This window comes from Trachemys scripta, chromosome 9 (assembly GCF_013100865.1).
Source record: "Trachemys scripta elegans isolate TJP31775 chromosome 9, CAS_Tse_1.0, whole genome shotgun sequence".
NCBI lineage: Eukaryota > Metazoa > Chordata > Testudines > Emydidae > Trachemys > Trachemys scripta.
The window spans coordinates 97,906,294-97,925,449 of record NC_048306.1 but is presented as its reverse complement, the minus strand read 5'-3'; the positions used below and the strand labels follow the sequence as shown (position 1 = coordinate 97,925,449).

The window sequence follows — 19,156 nt, the reverse complement described above, 5'->3', positions numbered from 1 at the left end:
ACAGCAAAGGTGCTGAGTTGCGGAAGGAAGGGTTTGGTGTCACAGGGATTGGTACTAAGTCAGGGCAGCTTGTTTATTACTTTCTTAAATGAAAAGATGGCAAAGTGAACGAGCTTGGAAAAGCACAGCTAATACATTCGGCACCCTTACCGCCTTGCCATTTCCTGATATAGCCACTTAAATGTGGTTTGTGACGGTTCTCCATTCTGTGTACCAAACTGCACTGTAGGATCTCTATGGATAGAAATTCCAGGCTTGAATAATAGGAGTATAGTGGTAGGAATGAATGAATGAATGAATGAATGAATGACTGAAATGAATGAATCCCTTGAAGACCTGGACTTCGCAGATGATGTCGCTCTCCTATCATATACCCAACACCATATCCAAGAAAAAACAATTCGACTCAATGCGTTCGGCCAGCAAATTGGACTGAAAATCAACTGCAATAAGACAGATATCATGACCTTTAATATTGCCTCACCATCACCAATACGGATAGAGGATTACGTTCTCACCAATGTAGAAACATTCACATACTTGGGCAGCACCATCAGCCAGGACGGTGGAACAAGCCAGGACATCCGGAACAAAATCAATAAAGCCAGGAACAGCTTCAGGAGCTTAAATACAATCTGGAAATCATCAAACTACAACACCAACACCAAAGTCAAAATTTATCAGAGCTCCGTACTTTCAACACTACTTTCTAGTGCAGAATGCTGGGCAATGAGAAAGCATGACATGTCCAAACTGTCTTCATTCCATACAACCTGCCTCAGAAAACTCCTCCGTATCTTTTGGCCCAGAACAATCTCAAACCAAGATCTATTGACACAGTGCAGCCAAGAGGATCTGAGCACCATCATTGCCAGGAGGTAGCAATAAGATGGACACCTGAACGCAAGTGAAAACAGGGCCACCCAAAAACAACATGGCGAAGAGTTGTGGAAGCCAAGCCGAAAAACCTGGGGCACAGCTGGGGAGCCATTGAAAGATTTGCCAGAAACAGACAGGAGTGGAGGAGCTTCATCGCTGCCCTAAACGCCCGAGGCGTAATAGGAACATGATGATGATGGGTAGGAATATGCTACTGACCACCTACCAGGAAGGCGACAGTGATTGTGAAATGCTCAGGCTGATTAGAGAGGCTACATAGAACTGGAAGGGACCCCAAAAGGTCATCAAGTCTAGCCCCCTGCCTTCATTAGCAGGACCAAGTACTGATTTTGCCCCAGCTCCCTGGGTGGCCCCCTCAAGGATTGAACTCACAACCCTTGGTTTAAGAGGCCAATGCTCAAACCACTGAGCTATCCCTCCCGTTTAATGTAACCTACTGCTTAAATGAACCTCTGTATTAGAAGACTGGAGGGTAGAATGTAACGCTGATTTTTTTTAAAAGGCTCCAGAGGTGATCCTGGCAATTAAAGGCCAATAAGAAAAACTTCAGTACCAGGCAAATTAATTAAAACTATAGTAAAGAACAGAATTATCAGACACACAGATGAACATGATATATTGGGGAAGAGTCAACACTGCTTTTGTAAAGGGAAATCATGCCTCACTACTCTATTAGAATTCTTTGAGGGGGGTCAACAAACGTGGATAAGCGGGATCCAGTGGATATAGTGTATTTAGATTTTCAGAAAGCCTTTGACAAGGTTCCTCACCAAAGGCTCTTAAGAAAAGCAGGCAGTCATGGGATAAACGGGAAGGTTCTCTCATGGAGATGTCCTTCTAGTTGGATTAAAATTAAAAGATGGGAAACAAAGGGTAAGACTATATAGTTTTCACAATGGAGAGAGGTAAATAGTAGGATTCCCCAGGGATCTGTACTGGGACCAGGGCTGTTGAACATATTCATAAGAAAGGGGTAAACACTGAGGTGGCAAAATTTGCAGATACTACAAAATTACTCAAGATAGTTAAGTCTAAAACTGACTGCAAAGAGTTACAAAGGGATCTCACAAAACTGGGTGACGGGGCAACAACATGGCAGATGAAATTCAGTGTTGATAAATGCAAAGTAACGTATATTGGAAAACATAATCCCAACGGTACATGCAAAATGATGGGGTTTAAATTAGCTGTTACCACTCAAGAAAGAGATCTTGGAGTCATTGTGGATCGTTCTCTGAAAATATCTGCTCAATGCACAGCGGTAGGCAAAAATGTTAACAGAATGTTAGGAACCATTAGGAAGGAATGATAAGATAGAAAATATCATGGTGCCACCGTATAAATCTATGGTACACCCACACCTTGAATATTGCGAGCAGTTCTGGTCACCCCATTTCAAACAAGATAAATTAGAATTGGAAACAGTATAGAGAAAGGCAAGAAAGATGATTAGGGGTATGGAACAGCTTCCATACAAGGAGAGATTAAAAAGACTGGGACTCTTTATCTTAGGAAAGAGACGACTAATGGGGGATATGATAGAGGTCTGTGAAATCATGACTGGTGTGGAGAAAGTGAATAGAGAAGAGTTATTTACTCCCTTCATATAACACAAGAAGTAGGGGTCACCCATTGAAATTAATAGGCCACAGGTTTAAAACAAACATAAGGAAGTACTTCATCACACAACGCAGTCAGCCAGGGGATGTTGTGAAGGCCAAAAGCATAACTAGATCCAAAAAAGAACTAGACAAGTTCATGGAGGACAGGTCCATCGATGTCTATTAGCCAAGATGGTCAAGAACCCACCCCCATGGTCTGGGTGTCCTTAAGCCTCTGACTGCCAGAAGCTGGAACTGGACGGCAGGAGATGGATCACTCAATGAATTGCCCTGTTCTATTCATTCCCTCTGGGGCACCTGGCATGGGCCATTGTCGGAAGACAGGATACTGGGCTAGATGGACCATTGGTCTGACCCCATCTGGTCATTCTTATGTGGACAGGAATTATGGTAAGTGCCATAAATAATGGTCAAAGTGGTAAATGACAGGTCTGCATCTTCGCCAGTAGTCCTCTGACATGTAGCGGGCTGAAGCGTCCTGGAAAGCAGCAATGGCTGAAAGGCACCCATGGGTGACCATGGATAGCAAATGCAACATGCGTCTGCAGTGGGAGGAGGTGGCTGCACTGAAGCACCATGTCAGGGAACAGGCAGGCGATGGAACTCTCTCTAGGCTTAACACTGTTGCCAGTCGGATTGCACCTAGCACACTGTGCACCCTGGATAAAAGTTGGGGCACACTGCAGCCGGAGAAGCCATTTGCACACGTTTTATGGTGTTACAACCCCCAGGATCTATGCTACATATTCTTCAGCGCCATCTACTGGCACTTTATCTACTAACTACCTATCTCCAGAGAGAGAGAGAGAGAGAGCGCGAGAGAGAGCACTGCTGGACCAGCCACCTCCTTAGCAGAGGGATATTGACAAACTAGAGGGGCTTATTAAGAGAAGAATGACAGTAACGAACAAGGAGCTGGAGAGACTGAATTATGAGCCGAGACTAAGGATTTTCAAATAAGTCTAAAGGAGCCAGGCGCCCAGCTGCCGCTGAATTTCAAACGCCCTCCTTTGACTCCCCAGTCCTGCAAAGGCTTATGCACATTCTTAATTTTAAGCATGCAGGTAAATATTTGCAGGACCAGGGCCTAACAGAGCTTGGCCAAGCGACCAGCTGATGACAAGGCGAAGACACGATGATACTCTGCAAGTATTCAAAGCATGTTAACAGCAAGGAAGGGGATGAATTATTTTGGGTGTAAAAGTATAACTACAAGTGGTGGGAAGAAATCAAGAAGGGGAAAAGTTTAGGCTGACTATTGGCTGCGGGCAGAGGCGATACGAGGGGGGGTGTCATGCAGGGTCACATGCCCCTCCCCCCGATTTTTGCCAGGGTTTATATGCCCTGCCCTAAACCCTGATGCATACCACCAGAACCTTTAAATCATATCTGCCCACTATCAACAATCAGGCGTTGTCCCTGGCTGTGGGGAGAGAAGGGACAGCTTCTTCAAGGATTTGAAGCAGTGAAATGACATAAGCCATATCAGTTAAAAACGCACTGGGCCAAACAGTGGGGAAAAATGTGCCGGACTCAAAAACAATCCTGGATTCCCCTCTGACATCCCTGCAAATCAGGAATATCTCCTCTGAAGTCATGCCAGCATAAAACAGGTGTGAGTAGAAGGAGAACCCAGCCTGTTCGTTTCTGTTCATCTCTCACATCTGTGGTAATTACTGGAGCTGGCCACATAGAACCAACAAACTGCCACAAATCTGAGTTTGCATTTGGTATTTGCTGTGGCCACCGCCAGGATCCTTTCGCCTCTGCTTTGCACGGGTATTCGTGTGGTTGAGTTTCACTGGCGGCAGCTTCTGCAGGGAGTGTGTTGCAAGATCACCAATGGGAGTGTTGTGTTTGCACAAAATGAATCTTACATGGGAGAGGCCAAGCATTCGCCTGCTCGTCCAGTGAAGGGAAGCTGTCCAACCTGCATATTATAACTGTGCAAAATCCCATGTTTGGTGAGGAAAGCAGGCGAAAGTTTTCTGTTTGCTTGAAGCTGCTGGGAGGTTTGGAATGCTAGAAATAGGGCCAGCCGAGATGAATTGATGGGCAGAGTGCAGGTGAAGCAGTCAAAGGTGCATGCTAGACTATTAATCATTATTCTTTGCATTGCTTTCTTGACACTGACCCGAAACACGATGATACCATCCCTGGCCTGAACAGCTTGTGCAGTTTATCAGCTAGATATCAACACCATGTGAGTGTGTGGTGTGTATTATTTATTATTCATTATTATTATTACTGGATGTTCTCCATCTGTCTATTAACAAGCGCTGCGTTGTGTTGATCACTAAACATGGACCCAGTGTGAGAAATCTTCCAAGTTATATTTTCATGACCTCCATCGCTGGAAAGGCTTTTCTCCCCAGCTACAAACACTTTCAAATGTTTCATCTGGAGCAGGTGGGGGGAATTGAAAAACTAGTTTTCTGAAAAATGTTGATTTTTTTTTTTTTTGTCATTCAGAGGCTCCAAAGTGAGCCAATTTTTTTGCAGTTTTTTAAAATAAATGTTTGGGAACTATTGACGCTTATCAAAATTACTCATTTGTTGGAACTGCAAGTTTTGGTAGATGAAAAATGTCAATAATACAAATAATAAAACAATAATAAATATCAGCCTTTATTTGCAGACAGCAAGAATTGTTGACAAAATCAACAATTTTTCATTCTTTTTTAAAGAGTATTTTTCGTCACCAAAAACTTCCCCTTAAAAAAAATTGTCAACTAGCTCTAGTTTAATTCAACCAAAGTGGAATCAAATATTGACTCTATTTTAGGCAACAATATAAAAGGCAGATTAAATACTGAAAAGAAAAACACATCTAATGTGGGAAGATGTGCTATATTGCAGCCTTAAAAAATGATTGGACTGGAATATCTCTTCCTCAACACTGTCTTTCTCTCGTTGGCCTCCTCCCTCCAACCAATTATGTCTTCTAGTAGCCCTGCCTTCTGGTAGTTGTCCTTCATGCACCACATTCTTAATGTCCCACGTGGAGCTCTGAAGACCATTCTCTTCTCCCTTAATGCTCTGTGCAGGGCTGGCTCCAGGCACCAGCCCACCAAGCTTGCGCTTGGGGCGGCACCTGGAGGGGGGTGGCGCGGTGTGGTGCTCCGGCTCCGGCCGCCGGGGAGAGCGGGGCCACGGCCGGGCTCGCCGCCCTCCCCCCGGCGCTGTGGCCGCCGGGGAGAGCAGAGCCCCAGCCGGGGCTCGCCGCCAGGAAGAGCAGAGCCCCGGCCGAGCACTCTGCCCTCCTCCCTGCGCTCTGGCCGCCGGGGAGAGCGGAGCCCCGGCCAGGCACTCCGCCCTCCTCCCAGGGCTCCGGCCGCCCTCCCCCTCCCGGCCACTGGGGAGAGCGGAGCCCCGGCCAGGACTCACCGCCCTCCCCCCGGCACTCTGGCCGCCGGGGAGAGCGGCGCCTTGGCCAGGCACTCCGCCCTCCCCCCGGGGCCCCGGCCGCCCTCCCCTGCCGTGCTGGGGGGGCGTGGGCGGCGGCCGGAGGCTTTTTTGCCTGGGGCGGCAAAAAAGCCAGAGCCGGCCCTGGCTCTGTGCAGGCCCCTAGGAAGTCCCATGTCACAGCCCCAGCCATGAAAGAGTGGGTGGGACTCATATCAGCACTGCTTCTTTAACTTGGATGTGGATCACTTGGTGAGGTCCAGTTCGCTTTCAAAGTCTACTGCTGGCATTTTAAAAGTCTGCATGGGCCCCAGTGCCTCACACTTGGGTTACTTATCACTCACTGTATATAATACAGCCATCCACCAGAAGGCATATTGTACAGGAGTCCTCCAACATGTCACAGAAGCCAGACCACGCCCGGTAGAACCCGTATGCTAGGGTGATGCCAAGTGTGTTTGGTTATTCAGAAGTCTGAGTATTCAGGGGAGAGATGGGACATGCTGGTAGCACATCAGAAAAAATGTGTTTATTTGTGCACTTGGGGTTCTCGCTTGTTTCTCGAATGGTCCTCGTGGCAATTCTGTAGGACTTTGTGACCCTCAATTACTGAACTACCTACAGCCACATGGCCTTCAACCCTGAGTGCTGTCCTTGCATATGACCTTCTGCTCCAAATGTATGACCCTTTACTACGGGAGCTAACAGGTATGTGTAGATAAATTAGGACATGTATCTTGTATTGGCTGCAGCCACTAGAGGGTGTCATAAAATACACATTTGAACACGTCTGGAACTCTGTCCAGTAGTGGGCAGTGCTCCTGCTCACACGCTCCCTACATTCATTGCAACCTCCAACACCGAGAGATACCCGGCCTAAGGTGTTGTAATGCTGATGGCTTTGGGATGACAGCATTGGACAGAGAGAGGTGGCTTCTATTTCTATCTGTGCCATACGCTTCCTGTGTGACCGTGGGCAAGTCATTTAACCCCATTGTGCCTCAGTTTCCCCATCTGCGAAATGGAGCCAACCGCTTCTGAGGGGCGTTGGGAGGAGAATTTCATCACTCTGTGAGGTGCCCAAACACTATGGTGATGGTGAAAAACCATACATGGCATTAAATTGGTACTGTATAGAGAGGGAGATCCCAGCTATACTAGGTGTTCTTGTGCACATTGAATGTATATCAAATGGTCATTGTTAAAATTAACGAAGGCTATTTGGGCCCTTTTCTTACCCCTTGGACCCAATCTTGCCACCCTCTGCACTTTCAAGCTAAAGCCATAAGGCACGATGGGACCTGTGCTCTGTTGCAATAATGACACGCTGAAGCAAGTTGTGAAGCAGGAGGCTGGAGCCATGCGGGTGTGTCATTGTTACACAATAAACAACACATGCCCTAGAGCATCCCATTGTAATTACAGGGGGCCCTGGTTGTGTGAAAAGGAAAAAGGAAAGGAAAACTTCTTTCAAATGAGGTGCCATTTCGCAGGAAAATAGTTCAGGGAAGAACGGATCCGTATCTTTCCAATGACAGTGTTTGAACCGCTGTCCCAGGCCTGAAGTTCCCACAAGATCTAAAAGACTGTCAAGTGTGAATATTAATTAAATAATTAAACATCTTAGGTAATTAGTCAGATGAGTTTTCTCTCTTGTGGACGTATTGATAGAGCATGGAGAAACATAGGTGCGGACGCCGTGGGTGCTCCGGGACTGGAGCACCTATGGAAAAAAATGGTGGGTGTTCAGCACCCAGCAGCGGGCCCCACCAGTCAGTTCCCCCACCGCCCCCAGCGCCTCTCGCCCACCATGGATCAGCTGTTCAGTGGCCTGCAGGAGGTGCTGGGGGAAGGAGGCGGAGCGAGGGTGGGCACACTTGGGGGAGGGGGCAGAACGTGGCAGGGCGGGGGCAGGAAGAGGCGGGGCATGGGTGGGACCTTGGGGGAAGGGTGGAGTGGGGGAAGGGCCTGGGGCGGAGCAGTGGTTGAGCACCTCCGGAGAAATGGGAAAACCGATGCCCGTGTGCGGAGATGGGATTAAAGAGTTCCAAGCCCCGGCACTATCATCCAATAAGAACACTGCTCATAACGTTCATCAGCCAATCAGCTAGGTCAAATGGAAATCGCTTGGGACCTAAGGCTCAGGAGACCTGGGCCTGATTCCCAGCACTGCCATTTACTTGCTGTGTGACCTTCCGTACATCACTGCCCTTTTGTGTGCCTCAGTTTCCCCACCTCTTACATTGGAATATAAGCGCTACAGGCTGATCACCTTGTTGTCCATGCCAGGGTAGGCGTTTGTGCATGTTCTGCCAGCACATTTGGAGCCCCCGCTGCATCGGAAGTCGGGCTTTATGAGGAACAGGTCCACGTTAGACGCCATTTTGACCCTCCGCTCATTTTCGGAGATACACTGCGAGTTCAAGAAGCCCCTGCACGTGGCGTATGTCAATCTCAAGGCTGCGTTTGACTCCGTCGACCGACTCACGCTATGGAAGGCCTTAAAGGATGTAGGTGTCCCGGCCACTCTGCTGGACTTGATTAGCAAGCTGCATAACTGAACCACTGCCCGTGTACCTCTTGGGAATCAGATGTCGGCACTTTTTAAATCAGTATCTGGTGTCAGGAAGGGCTGGGCCCCTGCAGTCTTTTGTCGGGCAATGGATTTCCTAATGCAGAATTCCGTCAGGTCCATAAGCATTAAGATCAGTGATCTCTCGCTCTCAGACCTTGCCTATGCTGATGACGTGGTTCTTCTAGTACAGAGCCGTGACAGGTTTCCTGCGGCATTCCGGCAAATGGAGGAGGAGTCGGTCAAGGTCGGCCTCCACGTTTGGTGGTCAAAGACAAAGCTGCAAAAGCTAGAACCAGGTCCCCCCGCGACTCCAATCTCCTTGAATAATGAAACTGTCAAAGCAGTCTCCAGCTTTTGCTATCTGAGTTCTATACTCGTCAATCCCTCCAGCTCTCACACGGGGATTCGTCACCGGATTGGCATCGCAGCATCTGCCATGGGTCATTCACAACGAATATGGAATCAACCTCGTCTCGGCACGACAACCCAGTTCAGGATCCGTACGGTTGTGAAATGTGGACACTCAAACTGGGCAAAGCTGGAGGCTTTCCACACAAAATGCCAACGTCGTATAATGGGGCATAAAATGGAACTACTTCATTCGAAATCCAGATGTTTACGGTCGCTCTGACCTACAGGCTCCTGGGGTCACCGTCTGCAGAGGGCATCATATGCATTTTGGACATGTCACCAGAATGCTGCAAGAACTTCTCCGGGTGGCTTGTAGCATCTGCGATAAAACTCCAGAGGGGTGAAGGTGACCCAGAGGCAAACCTGATTACGTGGGTGCATCGGGTCTGTCCCGACGTTGGACTCTTGGCCTGTCAAGCCCTTGCAGCTGCACAGGAACGGACCAAATGGCAAATGATCGCTATGGCTGACCATTCAGCTAAGTGTTGGAGAAGTTTCCCCATCTGTAAAATGGAGATAGTGGTATTTCCCAGCCTTGCGAGGGTGTAGTGACGGCTGACGTGTGAGAGCTTCGGAGGAGATAAACTGTAACCTCCCCTCCTTTAATATTTTTCTTGAGTGTGTGCATCATTTTAGTCCCGGTAAAAGATACTGGAACGACAGCCCTGGGAAATGAAACCACCTCTCCAGCCACAGAACAGGCATAGCACAGGGAATCATGGCTCGTCGAGTGAAATCCACTGGTCGCTGTGTATTACACCCTCCCACCCCATGCAGATCCACAGAGCATGTGACTCAGTTACAGCTCTTGCGCTATAGAGACTGATGCCTGTAGCTCTGGAGGTCCTCGGTTCCGTGCCTGGGTATGTCAGTCAAGATGGTGGCCAGTGTACAAACGTCCCCCTTCCAGCTCCTCCTAGAGGGCAACTCAATCTCCATGGCATCTCTGCTAAGACTGCCAACCAGGAGGCCAGTTCTGAGTGGTGGCTTTCCAGATGCCAACTTCTGTCCACTGGAAGTAAATGCTTCAAAGCCCCTGACCCTGTGACTGAGCCAAGCAGATGGTTTTCTCTGGATAAAGTTCTTCTCATAGCGCTTCTGTTTTGAGACCTCATCAGGCAGCTGAGATTGGGGAACGTTCGTAGAAGAGGGCCGTGTGCTGGTTTGGGGCATCATCGGGCTTTCTGCAAAGCAGGAGGCTAGCAGCGTGTCTGTTACATCGCCGGGAAGAGGACAGCATCTCCGGTATCTGCACACTGATGCAAGTATTCATTTTAATACCGACAAGCTGGATTTCTGCTGGGCTGAGACATTTCAGGGACTCATAACAACGGCTCTGTAACCCGGCGAACAGTAGTTCGACCTAGAGCAGTGGGTTAGTAGTTCGACCTAGAACAGTGGTTTTCAAACTGCGGATCGTGACCCAGTACTGGGTCGCGGAACGTAAGGCACTGGGTTGTGGCGGCTCTGGTCAGCACCGCCAACCGGGCCGTTAAAAATCCCGTCGGTGTTGCTGCCTGGCTAAGGCAGGCTAGTGACTACCTGTTGTGACACCGCGCTGTGCCCTGGAAGCGGCCAGAGGCAGGTCCGGCTCCTCCGTGTGGGGGTCACGGGGCTCTGCACATGCCGGGAACATGGCCAATGGGAGCTGGGGAGGCCGGTGCCTGCGGGTGAGAGCCGCGTGGAGCCACTTGCATCTCCACCTAGGAGCCAGACCTGCGGCTGGCTGCTTCCGGGGCGCAGCGCAGTCTGCAATGCCAGGACAGGCAGGAAGCCTGCCTTAGCACCCTCGCTGCGCTGCTGACCGGGAGCCGCCCGAAGTAAGCCCCAATCCTCTGCCCCTTTCTGCACCTCAAACCCCTCAGGCCCAGCCCTACCCCAGAGCCTGCACCCTCAGCCCGGAGCCCTGACCCCCTTCCGCACCCCAACCCCCTGCCCCAGCCCAGAGCCCCCTCCCACACCCTGAACCCCATTCCCAGCCCCACCCCGCAGCCCTCACCCCACACCCCAACCGTCTGCCCCAGCCCTGAGCCCCTCCCACACCCCAAACCCCTCAACCCCAGCTCCATTGGGTCACGGGCATCAACTATTTTCTTCAACTGGGTCCTCAGAAAAAAAGTTTGAAAATCACCGACCTAGAGTGCATGTAGGAACACAGCTGGTGATTGGAGAAGGCAGGGCCCCTTCTTGGGGTTTGCAGTACTAATAGGGAATTGAGCGCTGGTGGAAGGAGCCAGACTGAGCTCCTCAAGGAATGAGGGCTTCTCTCTGCCTGCAGGCTGGGGAGCAAGCCAACCAGCGCATCTCAGAGCTGCCCTGGAGGGGACACCGCCTGGGGCTGGAAACAGGGGCCAGGGTGGATAAAAATCAATGATTTTTTTTTTAAATGCTTTTTGAGGAAAAAAACCTATCTAAAGATAAAGTTATATTATAGCTCAAAGAGATCTCATCATGGAATAGGGATTATCAATTCTAATTCTATAGTATGAGACAATATATTCATGTCATGTTTAAGAAAAGTTTTGTAAATGAGTCCCAACAGTTCATGGATTAGGGACCCAATCTTATGGGGTTCCAGGGGCTTCTGTATAGAAAGATTAACCTAAATAATCTATCGACCCAATGGGACTCAGTGTTCAGTCTAGAAAATACCATCAGAGATGCTTAGCTTTGCAGTTCTCAAACTGTGGATTCCTGTCTCCAGAGATAACATGCTTGTTAACAGCAAAAATGTTTTGAAATAAATAATATAGAGAGGTGAGAAATAACAGACATTAACCCTGTTGTCCTTTTGCATGTTTGTGTACACAGAGTCAATCCCTTACCTCTCTCTAAAAGTGCAAAGTTTCAAAAAGTTAAATGAATAAAAGATTGTTGGGGGTGGATAGATCTGGACAAGGAGAAGAAGGCTGGAGATAAATGTGAGACGGGAGGGACAGGCAGTAGAAACAAAAGTGAAACTGTTTGAGCAGCATATTCCAGAAGTCTTGAGGTCTTTCTGAGGGTAGCCTTCATTGATTTGAGATCTACCATACCATTCTCTCACTAGAAGGGAAAACCTATAATGGCAGCAGGCCATAGATAGATGGGTCTCATCTATCTCTGAGTTGTGAAGAATATGTATTAAGATTATAACAACCAACAAGAATGCACTTTTATGTAGAAATCCATGATTAAATCTAGTCTTCCTGACTAGTGATTTAAATCAAATCCACCCTGACAGGACCCACCGTTCCTTCACCTCTCTGCTGCGGCTGCGCCATGTAGCAGTGGGAAGTGGACACCAGGCTGGGAGCCACCCAGTCGTTTCAGAAGTCACCCACTGGATGTGAGGGATGGCCCCTCCTAACCTGGCCTGGATGCGAACTGGTGATCTAGAGGTGAAAGGCTCTATCTCCGATTGCCAGCCAGTCATTCCCCACCGCCCCCGCCATTAACAGACTAGTCGCTCTAGAGCCATTAGCCATTCAAGAATCGAAACAAAGAATGTGGGTGTATTAGTCCACAGCTCCGTTACCTTCGCTAGGCTATTTTTAAACACCTGGGTTTGCTTCCCCCCCTCCCCATCACCATGGAAATAATTCCATTGTTTTACATGTTCCGTTCAGCACATTCAGGGCAATGGAATCAGTTCACTGCATGTTCCAGATTGATTTTTGCATTGAAACCCCCCCCCCCCCAAAACCCCCACCAGCTCCCTTTTACAACCCAGGCCAACACGCCAAAGAGAAGCAAAGCAGAGACCAGACACCCATAGCACACCCCTCCCGCAGGGAGGCACGAGCTGCCCTGGCCAGAATCTCGCCTCTGCTGGCTTCAAGTCCCACCCCACCGGGCTGACCTAGAAACGGTAACACAGCTCATGCACTGGAGCCGGGGGATGCTCAAGGCTCATCCCTCTGTTTTCCAGAGCCACTGAGTGACAGTCGCCCCTCCCCGGCCGCTCCAAAGAGCGTAATGAGAATTTCCTCATTGCCATGGAATAATCGCTCTAGCAGCCGGATCTTTGCCGAGGATTAGAGAGACGCCAACTTGCTGAGCTAGTGAAACGCTCCCCCCCCCACACCACCCTTTGCTGAAGAGAAGGTGAAACTCCTACCGCCACCTTAATTAATTTACCAAATTTATCGCCTACCATGGAAGAGAGCAGCCCAGCCGTCGCTCAGCCGTTCCAAGCAAAGTTCAGCCCTATAAACTTCTGTTTTGAAGCTCCCCCTCCTTTGCACACACTCCTACCCCCTCTCTCCATCATCCTCATTCCTCTCTGTCACTCGCCTCTCCTGGCGCAGGCTAGATAGAGGGGTGGGGGAGCGGTAAAAGAGCAGCTGCCTTTTACAGGCAACAGTTTTTTTGTTGTTGTTGTTCCTCTTTGAACTGCTGAGGCATAAAACGTCTAGCTCCGTCTGTTTCTCTCTGACACACATGGGTCAGGTCATCCCACTGAGTTGGGCGACTGTAACTAACCGACGTGAAACACAGGTGGGTTTCTCACTTGGCTTGTTCTAAGATGGCCTTCGTTTCAGTCATCAGTCCCACGCGGGAGGTTTTTTAAAAGTGTCCTGGTGGGAATGTCATTTGCAATTTCAAATTTTTCTTTCCCAAATATCCAAAGTTCCGATTTTAATCTCTCTCTCTCTCTATATATATATATATCAACGTGTTCTTCAGACATAGACGTCTCATCCTGAAAGAGCCTCCCCTGCCTGAGAAGGAGACACGCATGAAATGTTAACATGAAGTTCAGCAAAGGAACTTTATTTTTTTCAGTGTATTTGGAGAATCACCAGAGGCAATCTCCGGACTTTGCTACTGCAGAAGGCGCTCAAAATTCCAGTTGCACTGACAACCTGCCGCAAACCCCAAACCACAGTTCACTGCCATGATCGGAACTGACCGCTCCTCTTGGAACGTAAGAGGGGCAGCTTGCGGAGACCACAGATCTCTGGATGCGCTGCTCCATCTAGATCCAACATGCGGCCTGTGAAGACAACTACACCTGCTCTGCAGTGCTCCTGATCCGAGTGGTCACACTTTGCAACATCCTCTGCTCAGATCAATATGAAACATCACATTCCGGGATCTGTTTTCTGAGCAGGCTACTCATAGTTAACTGTTTGTATGACAGTCACCCCTAGAGGCTGAGAGCACGGTGCCATTGTGTGAGACACCGTACGTACACATAGTGACAGAGTCCCTGCCTCAGAGCGCACAACCTAAATAGACAAGGTCTGAGGGGGAAACTGAGCAGAGGAACAGAGAGATGAAGTGTTCACTGGGTCAGGGGTTCTCAACCTTTTTCTTTCTGTGGCCCCCCCAACATGCTATAAAAACTCCACGGCCCACCTGTGCCACAACAACTGTTTTTCTGCATATAAAAGTCAAGACCGGCATTAGGGGATAATAAGCAGGGCAATTGCCCACGGCCTCATGCGGCCCTGCAAATCTGAGTTGCTCAGACTTCATCTTCAGCCCCAAGTGGCGGGGCTCAGGGCCCCAGTCTTCAGCCCCTTCGGCTTTCTGCCCTGGACCCCATTAACTCTAATGCCAGCCCTGTTTGGCGGACCCCCCTGAAACCTGATCGCGGCCCCCCAGGGGGCCCCAGACTCCTGGTTGAGAACCATTGCACTAGGTCACATGACAGTCTCCTGACTCCCAGTCCAGCACCCTGCCCACTAGACCACGCTGCCTTCTCTAAGGCCACCTCCTTATTCAAGGTGAGACAACCATGGTGCGGTGGGCTGATCCCCACAGGGGGTCATTTGCTCACCCTATTTTAATAGTCTGTCATTCCTAACCCCAACGTTGAACATTCGAGTCCCACAGGCATGATAAACCAAAGTGGAGATGAGCACAACATTTCCAGCTAGAGGTGAAGATGCTAGGAATCCGGGGCACTTTTGAATCTTGTTAAGAACCTGCAGTCAGGTCATCAACGGAGCTAGTTTGGGGGATGTTCTCCTGAAACAGAAGCTCTTTTCCAGCCCCAAATTCAAAGTGAGTTGTTGAAACATTTAAACTTAAAACATAGTTTAGAAGTTGGCTGTTATGTAGGCCGCATCGCGATGGGTATATCGGAAAGCCAACGATCCATGTTAAAATAGCTTCTTTGGCAAATTTAACAGAGACAAGGAAACTGGAGGAGCAAAAAAATGCCTGACATAAAAAGTGCTAAAAAATTCCATGCCTGTTTTTTTTCTTCCTAAACAGCTTTGCTGAAGTTCAGGCAGAGATGCGGGTCAGGGTCTAATGGCAGCAAATCTGAATGAATAACTATCTAAAAACCAAACCCAGCAGCAATCATGGAAATGCAGGGTTGGATGGGACCTCGAGAAGGCAGCAAGGTCGGCCCCCTGCGCTGAACGAGATGCATCCTTTGTAACTGGCTAGCAGCCCAAACTCCATAACAGGGGTACCTGGTTCCTTTTCCCTCTTCTCTATACAGCCAAGTGGCCGCTGAGTCCATTCCACACTGCTACTGCGATCTTGGAGCCGGGTTTTCGCAACCACTCTATCGAAGACGGACAGGAGCGTCGCTCAATAAAGAGGCGCAAAGCGTCAACACAGCGTTCGCTCGGGGTTGCTAGCCAATCCGCGTCGCCTGAGTCCTATATCCCGCCTTCCGAGGAGAGGCTCTGCCCCGGCCCAACGGCCATGTTGAGTGTGGCAGAAGCGCTGCTCCGTCCGGGGCTGCCCCTGCGCCCGCTCCCCTCGCCCCATTCCTGCGACTGGCACCGGGAATTGCCTTATGAAGGTGCTGCGGTGGCGGCTCGGCTGGATCCGGCCTTCTAAAGCCCCTGGCAGGGAAAAAGCCGAATGATTGCCCCATGAAGGGCTCCGGGCGCCATTTTGAGTGTGGCACGTTCCTCTACCCCCCCCCCCTTCCATGCTCAGCTGCCTCCATTGCGCTCAATTGCAGCTTGAAACGGGACTTTCTGCCGGTTCGACTGCACCCAGCCCAGCTGGGAGGGGGCCGGGGTGTGTGACACGGACACAGCTCCGTGCAAAACGTGGGGAATTGCAAAAAAAAATTGGGCGATTTTCAAACAAAACATTGTAATGTGGCTTTTAAAAAATGCAAAAAAAAAAGAAATTATTTTCTCCATCTCCGCCCAATTTGATTTATTCCACTGTAGGATGTTAAGGCTGGGGGATTTCTCGCTCTCATTCCCCTTCCCACCCCATTTGCAAAGTTACGGGGGGGGGGGGGGTAAGGCTCTAGCAAAAGGGGAAAAAATCCTCGATGCAGGTTGGGTTTTTTTTTAATTATTATTCACAGATTAACTGGTGTGAATTTCTTGCTGTCGGGGAAAATAAGTTTTGGGTTTTAAAGGAGCTTTAAAAGGGTAATGCAGGGTGAGAGCGTTAATAGCCAGGTGGGAAAGAGGCTGGATCCCCCTCCCCCCCCCAAAAAAAAGTGTGAAAGTGGGGGGAAATCGGAACTGTATTTTTTTTAAACGGTAATTTCCTGTTTTTTTAGGAAGGGGGGAGTTTTTGTTAATGGTGTGGCTGGATCGTAAAAGGTTCAATCACCACTAAGATAAAGGGAGTATGTGCAGCGGGGAGGGATTGCTTATTCTTTCGTGGCTTGTGGATTGAAACCCCGACCTCCTCTCCCTTGAGTTGGAAAGTCCCAGCCCGTGTGAGGTTTTTCATAGGGACTAACGCTGCTTTGGGGCTTTAATCCGCGAAAGGCGGAATAAACCTCCCCCCCGCCGCTGGCCCGGGTGTAAAACGGGCGGCTGCTCTTTGCAAGGGGGGGTGCTTAACGTAGAGGCGGATTTCTTTTGCATCAACTTTTTCAATTCCCCCTCCCCTTGCCGAGTGGGGGTTGCTGCCCTAATGGCCGCGGAGACATGCTGAAGCCGGCGGCGGCACCGCGGCTGCAGGAGAGAGACGCAAGCAGAGACAAGGGGGGGGGGAGGTCGGTTTCTCCTGTTTAGTTCCTCTGTTCCAGCCTGCCGCTAACAATGCAACCCAGGGCTCTGCGTTTTGCACGCGGCATGCGGAGCGCTTTCCCTGCGGAGGGAGGGAGGGAGGGAGGAAGGGGGCGGAGAGAAGCAACCACGCCGTTGCCGCGCTCCGCATGCTGAGGCCGGGCGCAAACTCATTGCATGCCCGGGGCGGCTCTGCCGCTTTAAGCAGCCTTGCCCATTGTTTGCCCCCCGACCAATGGCCGGGCCCAGCTCCCCTCCGGCTGGCCAATGGGGACGGCGCAGGGGAGTGAGCGCGCCGCCCACTAATCTATATTAAAGCTAGTGGCGCCGCGTGAGTTCTCCACTGGCTCTGGCCAAAGCCATCTTTGCATTGTTCCTGCCCTGCTCTGCTCCTCGGGCGGCCGGACCTGCGCTTCGCTTATTTTTATATCCGAGCTATTTTCTATCCACCGCTCCCCACGCACCATGTCAGACACAGCTGTGGACACCAGCGCGGAGATCTCCACCAAGGTGAGGCTCCAGACCCAGCCTTCCGCTCCCCCCCACCCTCGTTTTTTCCGCCTTTTTTTTTTGTTTGTTTGTTTTGTTACGGTGTGTTCCCAAGTACCGTTTTGTCTTGCGGGGGGCGCGCGGGAGGTGGGGGGGACCTGCTGTGTTTTCTTTTCTCTTTGTCTACAAGGGGTGGGGGAAGGGAGCATGATTTGTCTCTTAAATGTTGCAAATCTCGAGTGGGGTGGTTGGTTTTTTTGTTTGGTGGGCGAGGGGGGAGTTTTGTAAAGTCTTCTGCTGGAGGGGGTTTGCTGTGTGTGTGTGTTTCAACGAGGCATTTAAAAAGCGCCCTCTAATTGTGTTGATGTTGCCTGTCTGGAAATCTCTCTCCATTCAAATCGCCTCGCCGCTTGACAGCCCCCCATCAAAGTTGGATCCCACTTTAGTCCTCCTGCCCTGGAGAGGGGAAATAACCTGCCTGGAAAGTGGTGGGAAGGGATCCGGCCCGAAACACCCACTTTTTAATGGGGATTGATCCCAGTCCCCCCCCACCCCTTCTTTTGAAATGAAGCGGGCGAGAAACGAAACGTTTGTTGGAGGGCGGTCGGCTGGGTCGGGCATTTAAAAAAAACAACCAACCCATCACCCAAACAAACAACCAACCCGATCACTTTAATTGCACGGAAATAACTTTACAACTCGGTGGAGGCGAATAATCGGAAGCGATTTCCTTGGATGGCCGGCGGGGGGGGCGAGACTTGACTTTGATGGGGAGCCGCTTGGATTTGACTGCAAATGTTTGTGGCGATCTGCGCGGGTTCTTTGTTTAATGATGCCAGGAAGCGAGCATGCCGGGCCGGCGAAAGAGCGTGGCTTTCCCTCTCGGGGATCGCAGCCCCAGATACCTGCCGGACCCCCCCAGCCCCGCCACTTTCAGTGGCAGCCCGGCTCCCTAACCGAGGACGGAGCCCGGTTCTCTCCCCCCCCCCCTCTTTTTTTTTCTTTCCTTTTAAGCGGGTTAAGATCTCCATCAGGCTGCAGGGCTTTTAACTCCAGTTAAAGACCGATTAACCTTGTGGGGCAAAAGGAGGGAGGCGAAGGGAGGGACCCCGCACTGTTTTAATCAGAAGCTTAAATCACTTGCGCTCTGCCCCCCCCCTCCCCCTTTCCCCATGGGATTTGCCTTCCGAGCTGGGCTCCCCAGTGGAGGGGGAGCTGGCGAGCAGCGGGTGTCCCATCCGCTGCCGCCTCCACGGAGGTGAAGCCTAAGGACAGAACGTGGCTCGAGCGGGGAGAGATTGTCAGGGAGCCCACGCGTGCGAGTGGGTGGGAGTCCGGGGGGGGAGGAAAGTGGGGAGTGTGAAACTTCCAGCCACAGCTTGTGGGGGGGGGGGGGGGGGGTGAGCCTCCGGCCCCGACTGGCAGAGTCCGAAGTGGCCGGGCTTGGATACAGCGTAGCGAGCGGTGGATACAATGTAGCGAGGGTCACCCCACGCGGTACCAGCCCCCGCTTTGCTGGGGGGTTCGCCGCTTCTCCCCGCACTCCGGGCCGATCACTGGGGCGGGGGGGGGGGGGGGGAGTTGCGGCCATGGCTGGATCCCCAACCCCAGCGGGCGGGTTGGGGTTCTCTGGCCCCGGGAAGGGGGGGGGGTGGACGCCGCTCTCCTCTGGGCATTTATCTGGGTTTCAAGGTGTTCCGCCCGCTGCCGCCGCCCTACCCCCACCGGGGCTGGGGAAAAGGTCAGCCCCCCCCCCCCCCCCCCCCCCCCCCCCCCCCCCCCCCCCCCGCCCGCCCCCCCCCCCCCCCCCCCCCACCCCC

General features: G+C 50.9%; 1 protein-coding gene across 4 annotated transcripts in view; it reads left to right on the top strand.

Moving 5' to 3' along the window:
- The first annotated feature begins 17,167 nt into the window (after positions 1 to 17,167).
- Positions 17,168 to 19,156, top strand: part of PTMA (prothymosin alpha) — an 11,648-nt gene continuing 9,659 nt past the window's right edge. For 2 of the 4 annotated variants that reach the window (XM_034781612.1, XM_034781609.1), the window contains exon 1: positions 17,169 to 17,357. In XM_034781612.1, coding sequence (XP_034637503.1) covers positions 17,313 to 17,357 — 45 coding nt within the window. In that variant the 5' untranslated portion in view covers positions 17,169 to 17,312. Of the gene's footprint in view, positions 17,358 to 19,156 lie in introns of all 4 variants that reach the window. The other 2 variants (XM_034781611.1, XM_034781610.1) reach the window with 2 other exon arrangements.